The following is a 23,787-nucleotide window of genomic DNA, read 5'->3' on the forward strand; positions in this document are numbered from 1 at the left end:
GCATGTACACCGGGTATAAACACAACAGCTGGAGAGGTTAAAGAAGGCACACATGCATAATTTAAATATTCAGATGTCTCACAAACGAAGATAAAAACAATACACAAGCAGTCACAAAAAACGGATCGGATTGCACTTTGTCCCTGGATATTTTTTTTCCCCTTTCCTGAGCTGCAGCTACAAACTTTCTGCTCTGCCTTTGATTCTTCTTCTACTCTCGACTTAATGTGATGGGGCTACAAAAAGAGAAAGGGAGCGTACAAACATAAACATCTGTTTTCTCAAAAAAAAAAAAAAAAAAAAAAAAGACATTCTACATGGAGTGCAAATACACTTTTTGTGCTCAACGTGTAAAACCAGGAATGGTTAACATGCCACAAAACATTTACATGGAGATGTTACAACAAATGTTAGGTCTAACCAGGACAGGGTTTTAGTGAGGATAAAGCAGCAAAAAAAAAAAAAAAAAAAAGTTTTGCGCACTAATTACTTCAATTCGGTTTCAAGATTAGAGACAGCCATTTTCATTTTGAATGAATCCCGATTAGCTTGTACCAGAAGCTAAAGCTAACAGCTAGCTTCGGAGGGGGCCATTATAAAAGCGGACTCCTACCTTCTTAAAACAAACCCAATCTGAAAAATATCGGACTGGTTCAAGAGATTTACATTCTCCCAGCTTTTAAAGCTTTAGTCACGTTTGTGTTCATTAGTTTTTTACGTGGAAACGGATAAAATATGTAGAGGAAATGGAAGTTTTAGGCGGTGCGCCATAAATTACATTCCTGCGTGAAACGCGCACTGAGTGGAACCTGTCAAGTGTTTCCAGACAAGTTAACTGGCGGATGCAAAAACGATACTTAATCATACTTAATGCTTAATCATCTTACTTAAAAACTTTAATTTAGAAATGACATCAAATCAAACTTTATTGGGTTCAAGTTTCAATCTGCGTTGTAAGTGTACGAAGTTGGCTGGAGTGTTAGCATCTCTTCCTAGCCACTGAAAGGCTAACTGGTGTGATGGAGTTACTACTTATAACCTTTAAGATATAATTAGACTTACTTCAAAATTCCCAAACATTCCCTTAAGAACAAAAAACTAAAAAGTCACGAGGATAATAAAAACTACAACTCAGATGTAATGAAATAAAAAATATATTAGATGCATTTTAAAGGAAGGAAAAAAAATTACATTCATCGTGGGAAAATTTAAGACCAGCTGTACATTTCAACCTTTCATTTGACATTACGTTTAATCACAGACTGATTCCAGCTTAATGCAGCTGAAGAGCAGGTGGTGTTATGCTGCCGGCTACAGGGGAACATTGCAAAGATGCTTCCTGAAATCTGCCACCTGCGCCACACAGATGAGAGGTTACGTTGCTCCACTGGCCGCAAGTCCTGCGCAGGGTGGCGGCAAAATAATAAAAATAAGAATAAAAAAATAAGCAGAAGAAAAATGCAGCAGTAGAACTGAGGTTCTCCTAAAGTAAGGACTGATCTGCTTATGTTTTGTTTCAGATGTTCAGCCGAGTCAGCAAAAACGTATTTGGCTTATTTGTAGACGGACTTCCTGGGATGCTGGCAATGACCACTTCAGTTTAGTTACCTTCAGGATTCCTACACGTCTTTGCAAAGAAATGCATGTCCTTCCAGACTTCTTGGTTCTTTAGATTCATTTTCAAATTAAAAAATATTTATTTATTTTCTATGGCAGACATTTCTACAATTAACAGGTTTTAATGAGGTGGAAGAAAGGACACAAGGAAAGAAGACAAGTGAAGAAGGATGCAAAGAAGGCGAGGGAAGAAAGAAAAAACACAAGGAAAGGAAGGAGGGACCGAAAGGAATAATGAATGAAGGACACAGGGAAGGGAGCAAGAAATGACAAAAGGAAGGAGGGAAGAAAAAACAAAGGTATAACACTGGGAAGGAAGTAAAGAAGGATGCAAAGAAGTGAGGGAAGAAAGAAAGAAGAAAGAAAAACAATGGACAGGAAGGAAGGGAGGAAAGGAGTAATTAGGGAAGGAAAGAAATAAGGACAGAAGAAAGTAAGGGAAGAAGGAAGGACACAGGGAAGGAAGAAAGGAAAGATGAACGAAGTAAGTAAAACAAGGGAAGAAAGTAAAGAAGGAAAGACGAGGGGAAGGAAGAAAGGAAGTAACGAAGGAAGCAAGGAAAAAGTAAGGGAAGATAAATGGAATGAAGGACAGAGAAAAAACCCATTTAAAAACCGTTCAGGCAATGAAGACTGAAAATAAATATTTTTCTTACGCTCTTCTCTTTCCATATTAATCCACACCTGGAAAAATACTGAAACCAGATTTCACACCTTTTCTCCAAAATGGAAATGAACCCTGGATTGTTTGACTGGCAATTAGCTTCCACAGAGGATTAGCTAAACATTCACAACAACGCTGCAAGGAAGTTCAAGTCCGAAGAGCCCGAAGAGTTCTCTTGGCAAAGCTTTGGGGAGGAAAATGTGGGCCAGAAGAAAAGTTCTCGTGTCAGGGTCTATAAATAGAAGGTGGCACAATGTGGATGGAGTAGCAACGGTTCAAGTAAGCTCAGACATTTCCTCCAAATAGACAGAAACGGTTCAAGAGGTCCCACGTCTCACTGGCACTTGCGACGCCCCTTCATTCGCCGGGAATAGAAGCAGAAGTTGCTCAAGTAGTTCATTTTCACTTCTTCCCGACTCCGTCTGCTGGATTCTTCTGCTGCTTTATCAGCTTTTCAATCTCAGAGCCCAGAGTCTGCAGATTCTCCTGCACAAAAAGAACAAAAGAAGAAAGAAAGTTGGTTAAAAACACAAACGTATAGAAAATGTTTTACATGTTGACAACAGAAGCCGTTTGTGGAACAACAACAATCAGACCTGGAAACTGAAAAGCTCCATAATTCAAAACAATAAAAGTGAAGTCTTGATTTGCCTTTTGTCAGGGCATCTTTTTTTGTTTTGTTTTGTTCTGTTATTGTTCTCCCGGTGAGTGTTTCATATCATTACTCCCCGCTTTGTGCCAATCATCCTTCATTTGCTGAAAGTGGGAAAAAAATAAAAAATAAAAAACGCCAGAAGATGCTCCTGCACATTATTACAATTACTGTTCACATTCAGGCCTGGAAGTTTGACACAACAGGAAGCTGATTGGCTGCGAAATGTGAAAATATTTATCAAAGCTGCGGCCCACATGGTTTTTAGAGAAGCTAAAGCTGCGACGATGCATGCAGACGGGATGATGACATGCGCTGAAAGGGTGGCCGCGACCGAAACCACGTGGAGGGCCGACATTCTTCTGACCACAATCTCAGAATCGTGTCACATTACAACCAGAATTTTTTTTTTTTTAGTGGGATTTTCACACGTGTAGGCTAAATTTGTCATTGAATATCACACTTCAAGCTACGTCACACTGCATGGAAAATGTCTGAACATTAATTTTCAAATCTTAATAGAGTTTCTTCACTAGATTTACGTCTGGACTTTGACTAGCCCACTTTAAGGCACTACACTTTTGCTTTTGAAAGCATTAAAAACATGCTAGCTGTAGCGGTTTTGCTGGGTGTCCAGACCATGCAATATGTGTGCAACATTCCCTAAATGAATGGCACCACTCAGTGTAAGGAATGTTGTTTTTAATGAGGCACTTTTAATTTGTGGCTTTAATGGGATTAAAGGTAGAAGGTGTGAATACTTTTGCAACCAACTGTAAAGCTCAAAACTTACTTTTCCTTAAAAAAAAGAAAGACATAAATAAACGAATGCAGTTAATTTGCTTACATCTGCAAACTGAAGCCTTTCTTGTTGGTTTGAAGTGAGAATCAGGAGCAATTTAAAAGAGACAAATCAACCAAAAGAAGCATTAATATTCTGCTGCAACAGCTGAAGCATCCTTCTGTCTTCTGGGCTGATGTGACGGAGGGAGGACTGAACAGCTGCGCTTCATATTCTGGACAAAAACTAATCTTTAAAGAAGTGAAAGAGAAGGGGAAAAAAAAGCCTTACAAAAAGCTGAGCACGGCTTCAAAACAACATTTGTGCATCTCTGCAAATTAGCTAAACTGCTGAGGGAGAGGAATGACGCATCCTGTTGTCCGCTGAATCGGACCCGCTGCACCGAGAGGAACTCGTTTCTTCTTCGTCCATCTTTGGTTTTGACTGAAGCCGTTTTAACCGCGATAAGCCGCGACCACTAATGGTTTCATCGACCTCCGACAGCATTCAGCCGTTCACGCGTCGGCAAATTGTCTGCTAAGCTAACGCAGTGCTTCATTCAGACGGGCCTGATTTTAAAAACAAAACATTTTGTTATTGTCTGGAGATTAAACGGTTCATTACGCGACGCAGGTGTGATGTGATGCGAGACGCTTTCTGTAGGAAAAAATGTTTAAGTTCTTCATGGTCTGAGAGATGTCCATCGTTTCAGACATTTAAAAAAATAAACTTAAAAAAAAATCATTATTAATTTACAACAGAAATTACAGCTGAAGGAAGGAAAGAAGAAAGGACAGAAAGAAGGGAAGATGGTATAGGGATAGAAGGAAGGAAGGAAAAGAAAGGTATAATGAAGAAAGTAAAGAATGAAGGGAAGTAAGGATGAAGATGAGGAAGGAAGGAAAAAAGGAAGCAAAGGAGGCAAAAGGAGGACAGATGGATAAACAAAAGGATTGATGGATGAATGAATGAATGGCCAGATGGATAGAGGGATGAATGGAAAAACAGAATTGATGGAGTGACAGACAAATGCAAGGACTGGAGGATGGACAGATGGATCAACGGACGGAAGGAGGGAAACGACTTTCAGAGAACAGGTTCAGATTCAGACCTGAAAAACATTTAAACTATAAAATAATAGTTTTATTTCCAGGTTGGATAAAACTAGTGGTGAATAAAAAGTAGCTGAAAATCGCCCATCAATAAACAATAATCGATAGTCATACAGATGGCCAGTCAAGCAGAGGATCTTCAGCCCAAAGGGTTTAATCAAAGTTTTCTCTCACTAATTTCACTCAGAAACTAGAAAAAAAGTAATTTTTTTCAAAAAGTTACTCAAGTAAATGTAATGGAGTCAATGTAACTCGGGATATGATTTATTCCCATACTTAATTATTTCCATTATTGATTCATCGCGATTAATTGTTTCGGGCGTCAATAATGGCGGAACATGAAAGTGACGCAACAAATCCAAGGTTAGGCTCACATCAGACCTTCATCCAGCGTCTTCCTCCTCTGAGCAGTGATGTGAGGCTCGCTGGGGGGGAAATTTACCTTCAGAGTTATGTTCTTCAGCAGCGTGTCCTCCAGCACCGCCTGCAGCTTCCTGTTAATCTCCAGAGACAGGTCCAGGGTCAGGCCGCTGTCCGCCGGGTGGGAGGTGTACAGCGACGCCATGATGCCCCCCCGCCGGCTGAGGTGGGCCTTGTTAATATCCGAGGCCTCCGATGAGAGGGCCCCTGACTCCTCTCTCAGCACGTAGCTCTGGATGATCCTGTGGGCAGCAAGAAGAGGAGAAGGGAGCGATGAGTCACAGCGAGTGCGTGGTGCCGGCTTGGGGAGAAAATTGAGAAAACGAGCTTCAACGGAGCAATAAAGCATTTTGTAGCAGCAGAGGCTGGGGGGAAGTTACGGGAATGGCAACTCCGGGAGGGATCGCTTATTGGACCCGTGCGTGCCGGAGCCATTCAGTCATAGTTAGAAAGATTATTATTGTGCCTGTCGGTCGGAGGAGCAAAAGGTAATGAACATGGAAGAATTATAATAGACGGCAGTGTTCAATTAATCAACTGCGTGTTTCGGTTTAGAGGCAGCGGGATAAATCTAAACGAACACAGCAACACGGTTTGGGAGTTAAACTAGCAGCTCCAAACTTCCCGTTTTATTTTCTCCGCAGAACAACAGCTGCGTTTCTATTATCTATAGAATCGCGCAAATTGGAATTACGAAAATAAATGTATTTACTGGAAACACTGGGAGAAAAAAACAAATCTAATGTTTTTCAGTATTTTTTTTTTTTGCGCGACAATGAGCTAGTTTTTACAGCTGCGTCAAAACTCGTGATCAATTAATCAATAAAGTGCATTCAATCAAGGCAGCTCAACGTGCTTTAGGCTACATAATAAACACACAAAATTACCACTTTGTAAAGAAAACGCCTACAATCGGATGTTGCTACTGGCGAAAAAGACAAAGAGGGTGACAGGAAGTGGCAGGAGAATTATGATTTTTAATGACTTATTGCGTGAACAAACTTATTCATATGTGATTTTAATTGCGTTTCTTACTTAATGGAATTGCGTTTTTTTCGACATTAGTAGAATATCGATTGAGTTTTGCGCAGATTAGTTACGGAAACCTAGTGATGACAATAATTTGAAGATGGTTTTACATGCAGCCCAAAACAAAAAGCTATTCATACGTGTGAATTGACGTGAGCAATCTCAGACATAAAGATGGGGGGAAAAATAGTTCTGTGTTTAGGACTAAAACTGCAAAACTCCTTCGCATCTGCACCTCTCAGCTCAAAAAAAAAAAAAAGGAGTGAAAACAGGAGAGTTCATGACAGAAAAGGTCAACAATCTCCCGCTCTTCAGATGGTTCAACAATCAATATTTTAAAATCCGCTCGACCCAGCACGATGCCTTTCAGACATGAAAGACTGGAAACAACCAGTCCCCACCACTGGTGTTGTTCCAACTCCAATTCTGGATGTTTCAAAGGTGAGGAGGAGCCCAGAAAGAACCTCTGCAGAAGAGACCCAGACGATTTTTATACACAAAAGACGAGCTTCAGTCAGGTGATATTGGGAGTTATGTGATGCACCAAGACAAAGTAGTGAATGACTGAAAATATCAAATTGATTTTTTATCAATTTTTCTGTTTTGGTTAATACATTTTAAATTTTTTTTCTTTTTTTCCCCCATACAGAGCGACGCGAGTCCACCCAAGAACATTTTCTTTTTTGACAAATGTGTTTTATAATTTTAATCTATGTTCATTTTGAATTCAGGTCAATGAAATTATTATATTTTTTAAGATATTAGGATATTTTCTGTCATTTAAATTTATGTAAGGGGGAAAAAAACAAGCAAAAAAATAAAAATTGGAAATGTATTTTTAAGCCACATCACCAAGCTGTAGATCTGATTAGCTTGGTTTGTTTCTGAAGAAGAGAAGCCAAAGATTTCACTCTTTATATGTGTGAAGCTGGTAGAGATAAAACCAATAAAGGTGTAAAAGAGTGCAGAAGACAAATGCACACCATGAATTTTTAGATTAAAAAGAAACAAAAATATTCCTTCCTCTTCACACGTTTATACAACTTTGTGCTGGTCAGTCACATAAAATCCACCAGAAATACAATGAAGCTTGCGATTAAAATGCGACAAAAGTTCAAACAAGCGCAGAGGTTTTAATATCTTTGCGTTGATACTCAAAGCTAAATCGTTTCTACTCGTTTAAAATTTCTCGAGTGAGAAAAAAGCAGCCAGCAAAAACATCTTCATTTGCAGTTCAGGGACCAAAAACTTCTCATATATTATGATCTGCCTGGAGGCAGGAAAACATCCCCTAAGGGGAATAAGGTTTGCATACATCTGGTCGTAACAAAAACAAAACAATAAAAAAACAGCCAAACAAGACAAAAAGGGGAAACTTTCACATTTTCCCCTCTCAGGTTATTTAGATGAACTAGATTGGTGTCCTGACAGTTTCATCAGCCTCATCTCCAAACGTGTTGAAGACGATCTTAGCTGAGCGGCTGCATGAGAAATATCACAAACCAGACAGGGGGTTGGTGGGGAGGGGGGTTGTAGATTTCAAAGTGCAACTTGTAAAAACAAAACTCGCTGCTTCAATAATTAGTTTGCAGAGCTGTGATGAAAGCTGGAGAATCGGTGCATTTTCTGGTAGCGCAGCAGGGAAAGTCAACAAAAAGGGAGACTAGATATGAAGCAGGAGGGTCAAACTAAAACAAAACAATCACAACAGGAGCAACTACTACAGCTGCTGCTATCGTCCATTACTGTTCACCTAAAAATGGAACTATAACAAAATCATTACTCAATAACACACAAACCATTTACCTCCTCTGACTGCATAAACATCATCATTTCAGATTTCATTGATCCAATATGTCTGTGGTACCCCAAGGTTCTGTCTTGGGTCCGGTATTTTTAATTAATTAAATTTTTTTTTTGCCATGTTTTCACTCAATTGGACAGATCATTAATACGTTAATGGTTGGAAAAAAGTCAGTGTGTGATCCTTGCATGCGAGAGTCGTCTGATCAGGCAACATTATGACTTCTACACTCAGCAGTTAAGCCAAACTTGCGATTCATCTTGTTGGCAAATCAGAAATAACTTGTTTGAAATGGTAATCATTAAAAAAAAATATTAAGATACTTTGTGTCAAAACATTTATTTAAAAAAAAACCCCACCATCGCTTTCAGTTGGCCCAAAACTGAACCAACAGAAGAACTTGCATAACTCCTGTTTATTTAAAATTCTTTTAAAAATCCACACCAACTTTCAGCGCTCCGAGTGGTTAAGCTCTTTCCTATATCATGGAATTGCTAAAGCCACATCCTCAAACCAAAACCTATTCATAGTCGCCAAGGACCAGATATAAAACTGGAGGGGATTGAAATTTTCCACACAGTTGCTCAACTGTGAAACGGCCTCGCTTTGTCTTAGCATCGTCTTGGGAGTCTGGGCTCATTTAATAAGCAGTGGAAGACGGTAGTTCACCGTCTCTTTAAGCAGGTTTTAATTAAGGATGTTTTAATGTCTTTATGAAGTAGATGAGCTACATAAACATTACTTAAAACTTGCAAAAAGAAATGATGTACTTCAACTAAGCAGCAAACCACTTTTGCCTCCTGAATAAAAGAAAAGATGGATGTATTTCAGTATCAAAATGTATGAATTTTACTTTTATTGGGGATGTTGGAAGAGTTTTACACAAAAGCAGGATTTTATTATCCCATGCAAATAAAGTGGAGGTCACAACGCAAGCAGAGGCCTAAATCTGACTCATTCTGACAAGAGGACGATTATATTTAACATGCAGCTCAAGCAGTTAGTCAGCGACTTCCTGCTACAGCCACGATCTGTGTGGTGAAAATAAAAAATTAACCGAAGATTGATCAACACAAACCTAAAACCCTGCAGCTGAGAAGCGACTTAATGACTGAAGCAAATACAGGTGGAGTCACAAAAAAGTTAATTTAAGCAAATGACATGCAAAAACAAAATCTTATCAAGTCTAGTTAGTGCAAATACTAGGGGTGCACCGATTAATGTGATTGGCCAGAAGACTGGCCAATCACCGATCTATTAATAAGTCTATCCTGCAGATTGAGATTCTGGCCGATACCAATTTTTTTTGTCTGAAATGTTGCTCAACATAGCAAGAAAGTTACTGAACTGAAGATCGGTGGATAAGATCGACTTCACGTGTAAAAATCGGTCGATCACTGATCTCCCAAATCGGTGCACAGCCAGCAAATACCTCAATACACTTGAAATAGAACAAAACTGACTTACAAGTAACTTTTCAGTGAGATATAGGAGCTTGTTTTAAGGCAGTAAAACCTTAATATGGATTTTTCTTAAAGTACTCGATCCACTGGCAGATTTTCTCATAACAAAACATTTTCCCCAAGTAATAAGTAAAAAAAATAAAAAATTTGCCAGTGGAACTAGTATTTTTTCCTCCACATTAAGGAATTATTTACTTAAAACAAGCTCCTATATCTTTCTTAAAAGTTACTTATGAGTTAATTTGGTTTTGGTATATTGAAAGTAGACAAAAAGAAGTAAGATTCTGTGTTTTGCACTGTGAAGTTTATTTAACTTCATTACAGAGTGAAGCGTTAATGAAAATGAAACTCATTTTCTTGCTTTTCTTTGCACTCAGTACTTGGTCGGGGTGAATTTTGCAGTCGGCCTCAGGCTCTGCTGAGGCGTTAAGGAAGCCCAGGTTGCTTTAGCAGTGACCTTTAGCTTCTCTGCACTGCTGCCTCTGCAGGTCAGTCAACACAGCGACACCATGGTCATTAATGCAGATAGTTTTGGGAATGCGAGTGTGGAGAATGAAATCAGTGCCTCCATATGAGGCTTTTTATCAGAGGGAAGCTAAAATTTTGGCTGGGCTAACGTTTTAATTAATTCCTCCCAACTCCGTGACATAAAATTCCAGATGAAATGCAAAAAATATTCATCTGTAAAGGCATTTTTTCCTTCCATTCAACTTTCTAATCTAATTAAAATGCTTGGATGCAGAAGTCTGAACAGCTGACGTCTACTTACAATGGAAACCAGATATTTATGTAAACCAAATAAAAATACACACATTTATTTCCCTCACTGTCTGACGTGAAATCAGATTAAAACTTTCTTGTTTTAGCTTAGTTAGATTTACCAAAATTTCTATTTGCTAAATGTGTAAATGTCCTTTTAAATGTCTTCTTAGCGGAATATTCACAGCTTCTGTGAGCAATCACACCCCTTTCTTATGCAGTAAAGATTCATTTTTCTGACCTTTTCCTTCCTCTTTCAAAACTAGACTTGTGTAATATTTTAAGTTTTCAGACAAAAAAAACTATTTGGAGCTCTCAGCTGTACATCATAATAAAGGAATAAAGCAATACAAGCTTGTGATTTTCACTCTTTTTGTAAGGATTCTGTGTTTGTCACATTTTCTTTACTGAATTAAACTAACTTTTCAGTGACATTTTAGTTAATTGAGACATATCTGTAAATCTATGCAGCAAAATGAAATAAAAAAACAAAACAAAAGCAGGTCAATGCAAAAAGCAAAAGAAGCCGCCACCATATACTTTCCCCATCCATCCACTTTCACACTCACAAATACGACACCTGTGCTAGCACAGACATGAAATGAAACTTACCTCTGACTAGGCTTTCAGAGGTCCATATATTTGGACCCCAAATCCATCACGATAGTTTTTAATAAAACAAAAAAAAAAGTGACATAAATTAAACATATGGCTACATGATTAGAGAAGCGGCATGCAGAGATCAGCGGGAGGATGACAGATGTGAGAGTCGGCTCAGAAACGTGCAAGATGGCAATTTCTCAAACATGCAGCTTCCTTTGTTCTGTTAGAAAGCAGCAACACAGGGAGGCACATCGAGACGGTGCAGATTTAGCCCAGAAGATGCAAAGACGGAGAGATGGGGCAAAAAAAAAAAAAAACTGCAGAAGGAATCAAATAGTTATAGGTTGTTAAAGGTAAGTAACGTTTGTGAATTTTGACACATTTGAGGTTACAAACAACTAATTTTGCAGCTGTCAGATTTTTAGTTTGATGGCAGGAAAAAGGAAACGCAACACATTGAGCTTTAACATCTGCTTCCAAATAATTAACAGTGACGAGAGGATAAACAGGAACCCTGAACAGGAGGCATCTGCCTTTATCCGATCGATTCCAGTCACCTGAACAGACTAAAGGGGGTTTGAGGATGTGCTTTTTCATGGCGGATCTGTGCGAGTTCATGTGGATGAAAAGGTTTCTGAAACCGAACCCCTTTTTTTTTTTTAACAGAGTGGTGGAGATTTTTATTGTCAAAAAGACCAGACTACATGTCGACAAGTATTTAGCATGTAGGTGAAAAGTAACATTTTCCTTCAGATTATTGCTCTCCTGGTCCGTCCTGTCAGCTCCGCTGGGCGGCCATGTTGTAGGTGTGGTACGTTAACAGTTCTGTCGTGCTCTCTTCATTTTCAGATGATATATTCAACAGGATTCATTGAGATTTTAAAATCCAGAACTTGGTTATTAACCCAACCTTCCACTGTTCCACTTTACAAGATTGCTGCTCCATGTTGGTCAATTGCATGATATTCAAATAAAATGCACTTACATTTTTGTGATTTATGTTAAATTTGCAAGAATCTGCAAATGTTTTCCCCGGATTATCTACCCAGATAGAAACTGTTCAAAGCGGTTTTTGTTAGGCAGGTTATATGGTAATTATAAATTTAAAAAATTACAAAATTCTGACTTAAAGTCAGAAAAAAAAGTCAGAATTTAGAGGAAAAAAACTTTTTTGTTTGCAGTGGTCCTAATCTTGTTCCATAAGTAACAGCTACAAATCAGAGTAGAAGTGCTTGCTTCTTTACTTTTCCCCCCAATTCTTAAATAGATAGTGTTCTAACTGAACTTCATGTTTTGTAAAGACAGCTAACACCCCATTTTGCAAATTTATATTTAGTACACAAGCTGCAAAAAATATCGCAATGTCAGAACACAAAGCTGTGCAGGAGATGCTGAAAACTAATAATGAGCTTCCTGAACCTAACTGCTCTTGATCCTTCTACGGTTCTTGCTTCTTTACTCATCATCTTCCTCAGGCTTTACATTCAGACTTGTCAATGCTCACCAGGCTATCCTGGAGACGATGGGGACAGAGAGGCAAAAAGGACAAATTCACATCCATACTCTGGGTGGTGTTACACCCCCCGGGCTTTGCTGAGATTCTGCCAAGCTAAATTTAGCAGCGAACCGTGGGATTCGTCCTCAATTTTAACTCTTAAATGTAGGTTGAGCCTAATAGATTCAAGCGCGGAAAGGCAAGAAATCGGAGGTGAGGCAGAGGAGACGACCCGAGACAAAAACTGTATGCGAATAAGAGTCGTTTTCACGTGAGGAAAATGTACATTTCCCCATACGAGTCAATTATCGACCCAGAAGGAAGAAAACTGCTGGAATGAGGAGCTGATGTTATCTCAGGAAGGGTTGTTAGTTTTGTTAAAGGCAGATCACAGAAATCGTCTCCACAGCATGATTCAAGGTTCCTGCAGCTCAAGCAGCCGCTGCAGGCTCTGAAACCCGAACCAGAGGTTTTCTGGCGTGTTGTTTTCCGTTATTGAAGGCTACGATATCGCACACTTAACACACAGCTACACCGATCATTTCTGCAGGATTTATTTGTATGTCTTAGGCAGAAAAAACTTTTCTTTTAAACAACTGGACCACGCCACTCACTTAGTCTTTTTCCGGATCTCTTCCACCAGCTGTTTAATGTGATCCTCCATGAACTCGATCTTTTCCTGCTTTCTCGCCAACGCCTTTTGCAGACGGACGATCCGGTCCACGAGGACGGCCTTGTCCACCTCTGGGAAGCTGTCCACCACCATAACGGAGGGACCGGACTGGCTCTCGGGCGACCGCTCCTCAACGCTGCTGCTCCCGCCTTGGCGTGCGTTTAAGGAACCTGATTGAGAATCGGAGACACCAGTTGTTTTATAATGCAATATTCTGGCTTGGTTTTGCAACAAATTCATGCATTTTAGCAAAAAAAATAAATAAAGTTGCATTGTTTAGTGTCATTTTCAGCTGGAACATTCGCATAAGTGTGCAAAACAAAATTTAGAAGAGCTCATGTTTCACAAAGTCAGTTAAAAATGTGATATATATATTTAAAAAAAGCATTTTTTAAGAATTTATGTATTCTAATTTTGATGATTCTCACTTAAAGCTACCTAAAATTTATTTACCTGAAAATTTTAACAAAGGACAATTAATGAGCCATAAGAAGCCAATGTTAAAGAAGCTGGCTGCACCAGAGCAACTTTAGGGAAAGTTGAGTGGAAGGAAAAACTATGGGAGAAACATGAAGGAACATGTGTAAATGCAGCCTCCAGAGGATATTAAAGCAAAGTTCATTCAGGAATTTGGGAGGAGATTCAAAAGGCCTGGACTGCAGCTCAACTCAGGGCTTCAAAAGTCACCAAACACAGAACTGTATTCAGAACTACATTAATCTCCACTGTGCATCACAGAACAAAGTCAATGATGTGTTGACAAGTGGAAAACGGAACAAGCCAGACAAGCTGAGGGCTGCTATTAATATTTATTTATTAGTAGAGCCACAGGCTGATCGACTCCATGCTACGCCGCATTGATGCAGTAATTTATGTAAATGGAGTCCAAACTCAACACTGAGCAGATAAGCAGCTCAGAATAATTTTCAGTAAACCGACACGTCCAATTTTCTGAAAATGTAGTTTGTTGTGAGCTGAAACAAAAGCTTGGTATACATTTACATTGGAGATTAATGATCTTTTATTATATTTTAATAAATTAAGACACAACCCAATGCCAATAAAGTGGGAATATTATATTAAACAGAAAGTAAGGCGTATGAAAGATTTAGATTAAGAGTGTGACGTTAAATGTTAAATACTAACCAAATCTCAGAGCAGTACCTGAGGAACTGGAGCGGCTGCCCATACTGCCGGCGTCCCGGTCGCAGCCGCCGTTATCAACCTGCTCCAGCCTTTTCCGGGCTGCAGAGAGAAAACGACATCGAATCGGAACAAAACAAAACAAAACGGAGCTAAACTCAAACACTGACACGTTTTTCTGCATGTAAAAAACTTCTCAATTTATGCTAAATTCAGGAGCTGTAGTATCGAACCTTGTGTTAGTTGTTTGGTGAGGTCCTTGATGTTGGCAGCTTGTTTCCGTTTCTGGGTCACCAGCTCGTCCCTCAGCTCCTCCACTCTGGTCTTCAGCTGGGCCACCTCTGTCTGCAGCGCTGCCCGTTCCTCCTGCAGGCCCTGCACCTCCTGGCTCCTCAGCACTTCTTCCTGCTTCAGCTGTCGCGACTGCAGATTTACAGGAACGCAGGTTATTACAGTATTTTCCGGACTACAAGGCGCACCTAAAAGCTCAGCTGTTATAATCCGGTGCGCCTCATGTGTGCACTGAATTCCAAAATCTGTCCCTGACACAGAGACATAAAGTGTACAGTACATTCGCTGGCAGTGATAAACCAATCAGAGGACATTACGCAACACGTAAAGTACATTCGCTGGCAGCGATAAACCAATCAGAGAATTGTTGTCCGAGTTCTGCAGCATACGCCTCCGGTAAAAACCAGATAGGTTTTTCCACGCATCACCGTCCCTGTTCATCTGCGACGCCATGCGCGCTCATCTCACTGCTACTGTGAAAAAGGAAGTGAAGCAAACTAACTCGGAGTTTGCCGTCATTCCGGAAGGATTAACAAAAGAACTCCAACCGCTGGACATTGGTGTAAAAAGGGCGTTCAAAAAGAAGTTGCGAGAGGAGTGGGAGCGATGGATGACAGACGGCAAACACACGATTACTAAGATGGGGAGGCAGCGCCGGGCGAGTTACGCCACCATGTGTGAATGGATTGTGGATGCCTGGGCTGATGTTTCTGCCTTAACTGTTGTCTGAGCTTTCAGAAAAGCCGACATCATTGCTGAACAGCCACCTGGCAACGAGACTGACTCCGACAATGATGAGAGGGAACCTGGCATGTTTGAGGGAGAAATCGCCCAGATGTTCAATTCAGACACAGAAGAAGAGGTTTTTGATGGATTTGTGGAAGAAGAATAAAAAATAACGTGAGTGTATTGTTACACAGTCGAATAAAGTTCAACTAAACTTACCGTTTTGTTTCCATTACTGTTTTTTTTTTTTGGTAAATGGTAAATGGACTGAACTTATATAGCGCTTTATCCGATGATTTTGGCCACTCAAAGCGCTTTACACTAGAGTCACATTCACCCATTCGCACTCACAAACGCTCACACACCGATACGCAGCTCGGTAGGCAGCTTGGGGTTGAGTGCCTTGCCCAGGGGCACATCGACGTGTGGCAGAAGGAAGCTGGAATCGAACCTGCAACCTTCCGATCGCAAGACGACAACTCTGCCCACAGAGCCACAGTCGCTGTTATTGACCATATGTTTTAGCATGCGCCGTATAGTCCAGAAAATACGGTATATAGTGGAAATGCTTTGTGTGCAATGACGTTTTTAAATCGCTTAATCGAGTGTTTGGCTTTTGAAGATTTAATTTCTGGAAAATGTCGATTTTTTTTTTTTCCCCCCACCGATGATCTCCTTGGGTTTCAATCTTCTTTAACAAATGTGATTTAAAGTTTCTATTTATTTCAACTTTGAACACAGGTCAGTTCTATGATGGAATATTAGAGACAGTTGAAGATTTATTTATTTTTCTTTTACAAGAAAAAAGTCCTAATTTAGGAGAAGAAAGTAGTAATTTTATGAGAACTCTCACATAAAAATTAAAAAAATTAAAATGAGGAATGTTGAGCATTATACAGTTTTACAGATAATACTTAATATTTAAAAGAAATGTTCAATCAGCATCAACTTATTATCACTAGCAGGGCTTTGAAACGACTGAGTGTATTAAGAAGACAGATCTTCATAACCTAATACAAAAGCTTCATGAAAACAACTTTTGTTCATAATATTAAAAGAAAAAAATATGCAATCCTTAAAATTAGGATTATATACTAGTAAATGGGAAGATTCTCGTAGCCTGGGCTTGACGCTCCGTTGTTCATCTCACAGAAAGGATGGTTGAAATAGAATGAGGTTCTATTTTAGAAAATGACAGAAAATATTTTCTGTCATTTGTTTTGTTTTTGTTACAGCTTCTTAAAGCAAAATAATAAAAAATTAAAACCAGAAATCGGATCTGGTAATGAAAAAAAAAAAAATCTGATCGCCCAGCTCTCCTATTAAGACATAATGTAAGCGTTTGCTATATAAAAGCATCTCTCTCCTCAACCCCAGACTGAGTCTCGGTATGTCCCCTCCCAGCATCCTTACCTTGTCCTCCAGGAGCCTGCTGGTCTCCTCCAGCTTCGCTTGCAGCTCGGTGAAGCTGCTGCTGACCTGATCCAGCTGAGACTGCAGCGCGTTGCTCTCCGACTGCAGCTGGGCGTTCTTGCTGCTCAGCTTCTCGGTGAAGCCCAGCAGCTCGGCTTCTCGCTCCCTGCTGCCTTGGACGTCGCGCTGGAGGTCGGCCATCTGACTGGTCAGGCTCTCCACTTCCTCCTGGAGAGAGGTGATCTCCTGTTTGTCCCTTCATAAAGCAACAAATGTGAGACATGTTAAAATCTTAAAGCAACTGTTAAAGTAGCACATGCTAGAAAAAAAGCATGCGAAACAAGATCTCGTTTCTCTTTGTGAGAGAAACAAGATCCATTGCTGTAATAAAACTCAATCTTTACTCAGTTTTTGTATAACATTTGCAATGTGCACGTTATATAAGAGCTCTTTATCCAGTATAAGTAAGCTGAATTTGCTTATCAAGGGCAGTGGTGATCAACAGATAAATCTCCAATAGTCTCTGGGAATGCCAGAAAACAATTTGTTTTTTTTATTTTATCCACATTCAAAGACAGTTGCAAAGTGTAAACGAGACTGAACTGCAATAAAGTCAGACTGTAAAAACTCTACAGCCTGAGAGAGAGTGAAGAAGAGCAACAATCGATTAACATCTGCATAAAAATGATAAAGGGCATTTGACAAATTATCACTAAAGCTATTTATATGAATAAAAAAATAAAAGCAGTCCAAGAAGGGAACCCTGCGGAACTCCTTTTGTAATTTCAAGAAGAGAGAAAGAAGCTAACAGAAAAAGGATAAATACTATTATTCCTACAGTTCAACGTTTGTTACCATTAACTGCGTTTCCATAACAAATGTGCGCAAAACTCTGTCAATATTCCCTGAATGATGATGTTTCTGTTAGATAAGAAACACAAAATCACATGTGAAAACATTCGTTCACCTGACAAGTCATTAAAAAAAACAAAACGCAATGATCCTCCAACTACTTCCTGTCGTCGTCTTCTTCGTGGTTTGAGCCAGCGGCAACATCAGGTTGTTTAACTTGTGACTCATGTGATGTAAAAAAAAAAAAACATTTCCACTGCAGTTTTGTGAAATAAAGCATTTTGATATGCCAAAACTCCCCCCGCATCATTCTAGTGCCAAAACATTTGATAAAACAAAAAAAACAAACAAGTTTTTTTCGAAATTGGCGTGTTTTCGAAATGTCAAGTTGCACAATTATATGGTCAGTGGAAATGCAGCTGATGGCAATCAAAGCTGATAAAAAGTGTGTGTATTTTATTGAAAAAAATTAAAAATAAACTTTAATTAAACACTTTCCAAACCACATTTTGGTTATCGAGTGATTTCCACACAGGGCTCATCTCTGCATTGTGTGTCTTTAACGATAAAAACTGGTGCATCTTTACCGTTCGTGCTGCTCCTGAAGCGCAGTGACCTCCTCCAGTTTCTCCCTCTGCCGGCCGATCTCAGCCTTCTGCCGGTTTATGATCTCCCTGTATTTGCTCAGCTCGTCCTCCCACCGCGGCCGCTCGTCCTCCAGACACTTCAACTAAGGAGCCAGACATCCTTGTTAGACGGAGGACTCGCGCTCGCCGGCGCTACACAAACATCGCTCCGGATGACGAACCTTAGTGCGGAGAGTTTCCAGCTCATCTATGCTTTCTTTGTAACTCTTCTTCAGCTCCTCCAGCTCTTTAGCCTTTGCTCGGTGCATCTGCAACAGGAATGAGGTTCTATTTTATATTTCTATGCATTGTATTCTCATGGGGCTGCTCAGTGGCGCAGTTGGTAGAGCTGTTGCCTTGCAGCAAGAAGGTTCTGGGTTCAATTCCCAGCCTGGGGTCTTTCTGCATGGAGTTTGCATGTTCTCCCTGTGCATGCGTGGGTTTTCTCCGGGTACTCCGGTTTCCTCCCACAGTCCAAAAACATGACTGTCAGGTTAATTGGCCTCTCCAAATTGCCCCTAGGTGTGAGTGTGTGTGTGTGTGTGCATGGTTGTGTGTCTCTGTGTTGCCCTGCGACAGACTGGCGACCTGTCCAGGGTGACCCCGCCTCTAGCCCGGTACGCTAGCTGGAGATGGGCACCAGCAACCCTCCCGACCCCACTGAGGGACAAGGGTGTAAGAAAATGGATGGATATATTCTCATGTGTTCTTTATTTCTAGAAAACAAGGCAGTCAATACTCTATGTAGCGTCATTACACAACCAACAGATTTCCTTGAAAGCCACGTATTGCGTTTGCTTGTTTATGAATTCATTAGGGATGTGAAACAAATGGTGTTTTTTTCCCCCCCTCCATGTTTTGCCTCATGTTTTTAACAAACTCATTATTGGTGCTGCCGCTAGTCAACTTTTCCAAGAAGTCATTAAAGGCCTCCGGTTTCCACGACGACGCAGCAGTAATGGGGATTCTGGTAAATTCTATTTCGTCCATTCATCCTTTTGCCTCCAATTTAAATGTAATCTCCCAACCAGTAATGGAAACAGTTTTGTTTGCATAATTTATGATTTGGGTTGCTTCATCATGAGTGCATGAGATACATAACAATAAATGTAGGTTTAGAGCGATCGGTGGGCCGGAGTCGAGGTTTGAAGTAAAACCGAAGAGCGTCAGGTCAGCAGTTTTATTTAACGCCATGACAACAGACCGTAGCTTTTGTCGAAAACTTTGTTATCAAAAAATGAGACTCTTCTTTCTGCTGCCGCAAACATCAGAAACTTTTTCTCCTCTTTTTTTTTTTTTTTTTTGGAGGCATTTTCACTGAGTTGTCAACAAACTGTAAAAAAAAAAGAAGCACATCCTCGAATTAATCTAACTGGGTGATGTCTTCTGGGTTTGTTGTTGAAATGCAAGGCTTAATATTGATTATTTCTAGGCCATTTATTTTTAAAGTCTGATTCCCGTTAGAGTGTGGCGCTGAGAAAAAACAGGCCACCGCGTTTGGACCGAGTCCATCCGTTGGGTTGTGTGCGTGGAGAGCGTCGGAGGCAAAATTACTGCGACTGCCACGTTAAGGCAAGCCGAGGAAAAAAGTAGAGAACAAGCATTAAATTAGGCTCATTAATAATAAAAATAAAGGGAACCTGTGCTGTGATTTGTCTTTTAACGGACAATCACATGGAAAAAAACAATGTAGTATTTTTTTTTCTTGCTTAAAATCGACAAAAAGATTCAGATTTAGACTGCTTGCAAAAAGCCTTCATGCTACTCCAAATGTTTAGTGATGAACATTTCAAATTTTCCTTGCATTTATAATTAACCTCCTTTACTCTGAAAACCCAACAGACTGATCTGGATCCGATCTGATTGAGTCATTTTGTAAAAAACCCCCAACTATTTCTGTAATCTATCAACACTTTTGCAAGGATGATCCATTTTCTATTGACGGTCCATATTTTCAAATTACTTGCAGCTAATTTTATCTTCATACTAAATAGATCAGAGCCCAGAAGACACTTATTTTTTCCACTGTATTTGTTTTTATCCGTTATTCCTTCACAGTGATCACACTGCCAGCTGAAATGTTGCAATAAGTTATTTCAATCTGGAAATAAACGGAGGAAAAAGCGAGAAAGAAGATGAATCTGTAAAAAAAAAAAAAGAAGTGCTTTAACTTTAGGAAACGTGCGTCACCTCCAACTGGCCCGTTTGCTCCTGCTTGTGTTTCTCCAGCTCTCCTTTAGTTTCCTTCAGTTTGGCGTCCAGCTCGTTGGATCTGAGCTCTTCTGATTCCTTAAAGAGGAGATGGATTATTGTTTTAAATACGGGAGTGTAAGACATGAGGAACAACAGTAAATGACATTAATATGTTCTTGTGCTAAATTATAAAATCTTTGTCTGTTGTGTGTTATGATGCAACAGTCAGAAATGGTAGTTCCGATTAATTTTTCCAGGAGAGTCAAAACGGTCGTGGCTCTTTACTGCCACCATCTGGAACAGTCAGCATTCACAGAGTCTAGTCAGATTTGCACCTTTACCTTAATTTTTAAAACCAACAATAAAATCAATACAAAAATAGCCTCTTAATTTCTGCTGTGGTCATGATCAGACAACACACCTGGTACGTCCGGATCATGTCCTGGCAATTCTTTCGGATCTGTTCCGTCTCCTCTTTGGCCTGAGCCAACTTGGATGTCGTTTCTCTCAGCTTGTCTTTTGTTTCCTGGACACAAACAAACACGAAGGTGCTTTTGTAGACGAAAAAAAAAAAAAAAGCCTTTTATCTCTCAGAGGGTTCAGGTTAAAACCTCAACACTCATTACCAATTTGTTTTTATCTTTTCCAGCATTTTTGCAAAAGGAGAAAACAACAGCCGGATCTGTGTGGCCTTCAGCAACTCCTGAGCTTTTGCACCCTCTTTTGTTTACTGTTGTTTATCTGCTTAGAGAGAGCGGGGGGGAAAAAAACCGAAACTATTCTTTTGTTAGAGCCGTTTTTCAAAAACAGCTACAACGACAACAGCAATTTCCTTCCAGGGTCATTACAGAGCAATTCCCATTTCATTTCATCCCCAAATCACACATTTAATCATGTTATTTTACAGCCGGTTGGCAGAGAAGGCGATCGTTTTTATGCTGACGTAGATCAACAACTGGTCAGGTGGGTGTTTATTTATGTTTTATGTTATACAGGGTGGTATGTGTGACGTATAAAAACTGAAAACACACAAAAGAACATCACCATTTAGACGATTTGATGATCATTTTAACTTAAAATGCAAAATGGAATCATAATCTGAGCACAAGAATCATAATGAATAAAATGCAGGCAGCTTCACATGTATCTGAACACTTAAATGGTGTATTAGGGCCACTGTGGATAGAAAATAGATAAAAAATAAAAAAGGACGAGTAAATTTCCACCAAAAAATCTATAGAGGAAAACAAAAAGACACTTTCAGAGTTTGAAAAGTCGAAAATTTGCTTGAAAATATTCAGAAATTTCTTGAATCATCTCAGAAACCTTCTAGGCAAAAACAAAGTTTTAAAACTAAAAAACAATTCAACTTCTGAAACTTCAAAATGTCCTCTTTTTTTGCAGATATTCCATTTTTTTCCCCGTATCTACAATTGTGCCAATACAAGCTTTGTTTTATTTTACCCATTTAATGAAACATTTTAAAATTACAGATTGATGTAAATTTAAGACCAAAACACCTATTAAGGACTGTTGGGGGGTCCTGCTGTGTTATGATTAAAAATATTAAACCCAGTAGTGCCAAGCTTTTTTTTTTTTGCACAGGCTTGTATTTGGTTGGCAGCAGACAGTGAGCCAGTTGCAAAAACAAACTTTGTAACGTTACCTTATGAGCATCTGCTTCACTCTTTAATTTGTTCTGGGCCCATTTGACTTTGATTAGATGAGAGTTGATCTCCTCTTTCAACTTTTCCCCTTCTCGCGTCAGCCGGCCAACTTCACCCTCCTGTGAATAAAGGAATAAAGAATGAGACTTAATGTACAGAATAACAAGAAATAAAAGTGCTAATTAAGGTAAAATAGCTGTTTGAGATCAGCTATTCTGCTAAACCTATACTTCTTAAGATATAAACAAGTCAGTAAAAACACTTTTGTCGTTTATTTTCAGTCGTGAAATTGAAAACATGAATCTGAAACTTTGTCCTTTTCAAGGTTAAGGGGTAAACAATGCAGATAATAAAGTTTTTACATGTTTCACATAGAAAGTATTTGATATGTGACTGACCTTGGCGTCGTACAGCTGCTGCAGCCGCCCCTTCTCCTGAGCCAGCTGGTTCCCGCGCAGCGCTTGGCGGTCCACCTCCTTCAGCGCCTCCCTCAGCCTCTTCTCTAGGCTCTCCTTGTCCCGCCTCAGGTCCAGAGCCTCCTTCTCCCCCCGCACATATTTCATCACCATGGCCTCCTTCTCCTGCCGTGCCTCGTCACACTTCTTGTTCACCTACATGGTACGGTCGTGTTAATTTTTCTACAGGTGAGTCACAATAAGTTAGAGCGTAATCAAAAACAACTTTCAGAAGCTTATTTTTCAGATTTAATACACTCTCCAGATGTTTTTTTTATTATTAATTTTGATAATTTGGTATACAGCTAATGAAAAGTGAGTTTCATTAGTATCTTTAATAGAGAAATGTTGTGTTGCATCCTAAGCAATAACTGGGATGAACATCAACTTGGCAGCTTCCACAAGAAAAGGAAAAGAAAAACAAAGTCACCGTTACTACAACTGGATGCTCACAGTGTGCTACATTCAAGCATATTGACATAAAGTTGAGTGGAAGGTAAAAGTGTGGTAGGAAAAGGTGCACAAACAGCAGGGATAAATGCTGCCTTGAGAGAATTGGTAACATAAAGCCCATTCAGGAATTTAACGGACATTCACAACTAAGAATGCAGGCCATCGATGAATGAGTTCATCTAAAGCTGATTGATCTCATCAATCGACCAACGATTAATTGATAAGCGACCATTTTCTTAAAAACTTGAATCTTTAGTTTGACATAGCAGATGTCTGAGGTGATGCAAAACCTGCTTTCTGCTTTAAATGTTCGTGCTTTGAAAGAATGACATAAAAGCACAAATTATAAAGTAACATTTTAAAATAGTTATTCAGAAATGCCACATTTTGATGCACGTCAAAATAACAACTTAACCCTCTTGTTATGTTCGTTTCTGAGGTACAGCAATAATGTTCGTGGGTCAATTTGACCCGGGGAGAGTTTTGGTTCCTGCAATAGTGTCAGGAACCAAAAAATTCCTCCAAAACATTTCTTTATCTGATTATTAACTCTAATACTAACCATCTCAATCAAAATTTGTGCAATTATGTTTTTTATTTCTCAGAAATTAAGGATTAATGACGACAACTTACTCAATTACTCATTTGGACATAAAAAATGGGATTTACATTTTTTATGTCCACTGAAAAAACCTAGACACAAAAAAACAATAATTTCCTTGAAAGTGATCTTTGGTAAATTTTTTTATATTACATTTAATTTTTTTTTTTTTCAAAGGATGATCTTTATAATTGAATTTGAGACACACATACTGTTCCGGGTCAAATTGACCCGCCAATTAAAATCAAGATAAATGAGTCATGCAGAGTGTATTTATGTTCCCCTCCACTTCTAC

General features: G+C 39.4%; 1 protein-coding gene across 3 annotated transcripts in view; it reads right to left on the bottom strand.

Moving 5' to 3' along the window:
* Positions 1–2,048: 2,048 nt before the first annotated feature.
* The window catches only part of ccdc186 (coiled-coil domain-containing protein 186), a 29,710-nt gene continuing 7,971 nt past the window's right edge, over positions 2,049–23,787 (bottom strand). Inside the window, exons 5-16 of one of the 3 annotated variants that reach the window (XM_008436689.2) lie at positions 22,382–22,594; positions 21,983–22,102; positions 20,738–20,842; positions 20,314–20,412; positions 18,306–18,392; positions 18,085–18,227; positions 16,646–16,901; positions 14,449–14,638; positions 14,237–14,317; positions 13,014–13,242; positions 5,269–5,488; positions 2,049–2,767 (exon numbers count right to left, since the gene is read on the bottom strand). In XM_008436689.2, the coding sequence (XP_008434911.1) occupies positions 2,684–2,767; positions 5,269–5,488; positions 13,014–13,242; positions 14,237–14,317; positions 14,449–14,638; positions 16,646–16,901; positions 18,085–18,227; positions 18,306–18,392; positions 20,314–20,412; positions 20,738–20,842; positions 21,983–22,102; positions 22,382–22,594 (1,827 nt within the window). In that variant the 3' untranslated portion in view covers positions 2,049–2,683. Of the gene's footprint in view, positions 2,768–5,268; positions 5,489–10,913; positions 12,418–13,013; positions 13,243–14,218; positions 14,318–14,448; positions 14,639–16,645; positions 16,902–18,084; positions 18,228–18,305; positions 18,393–20,313; positions 20,413–20,737; positions 20,843–21,982; positions 22,103–22,381; positions 22,595–23,787 lie in introns of those variants that run through there. The other 2 variants (XM_008436688.2, XR_001777671.1) reach the window with 2 other exon arrangements.

The sequence above is a fragment of the Poecilia reticulata genome, linkage group LG19 (genome assembly GCF_000633615.1).
Source record: "Poecilia reticulata strain Guanapo linkage group LG19, Guppy_female_1.0+MT, whole genome shotgun sequence".
Classification (NCBI taxonomy): domain Eukaryota; kingdom Metazoa; phylum Chordata; class Actinopteri; order Cyprinodontiformes; family Poeciliidae; genus Poecilia; species Poecilia reticulata.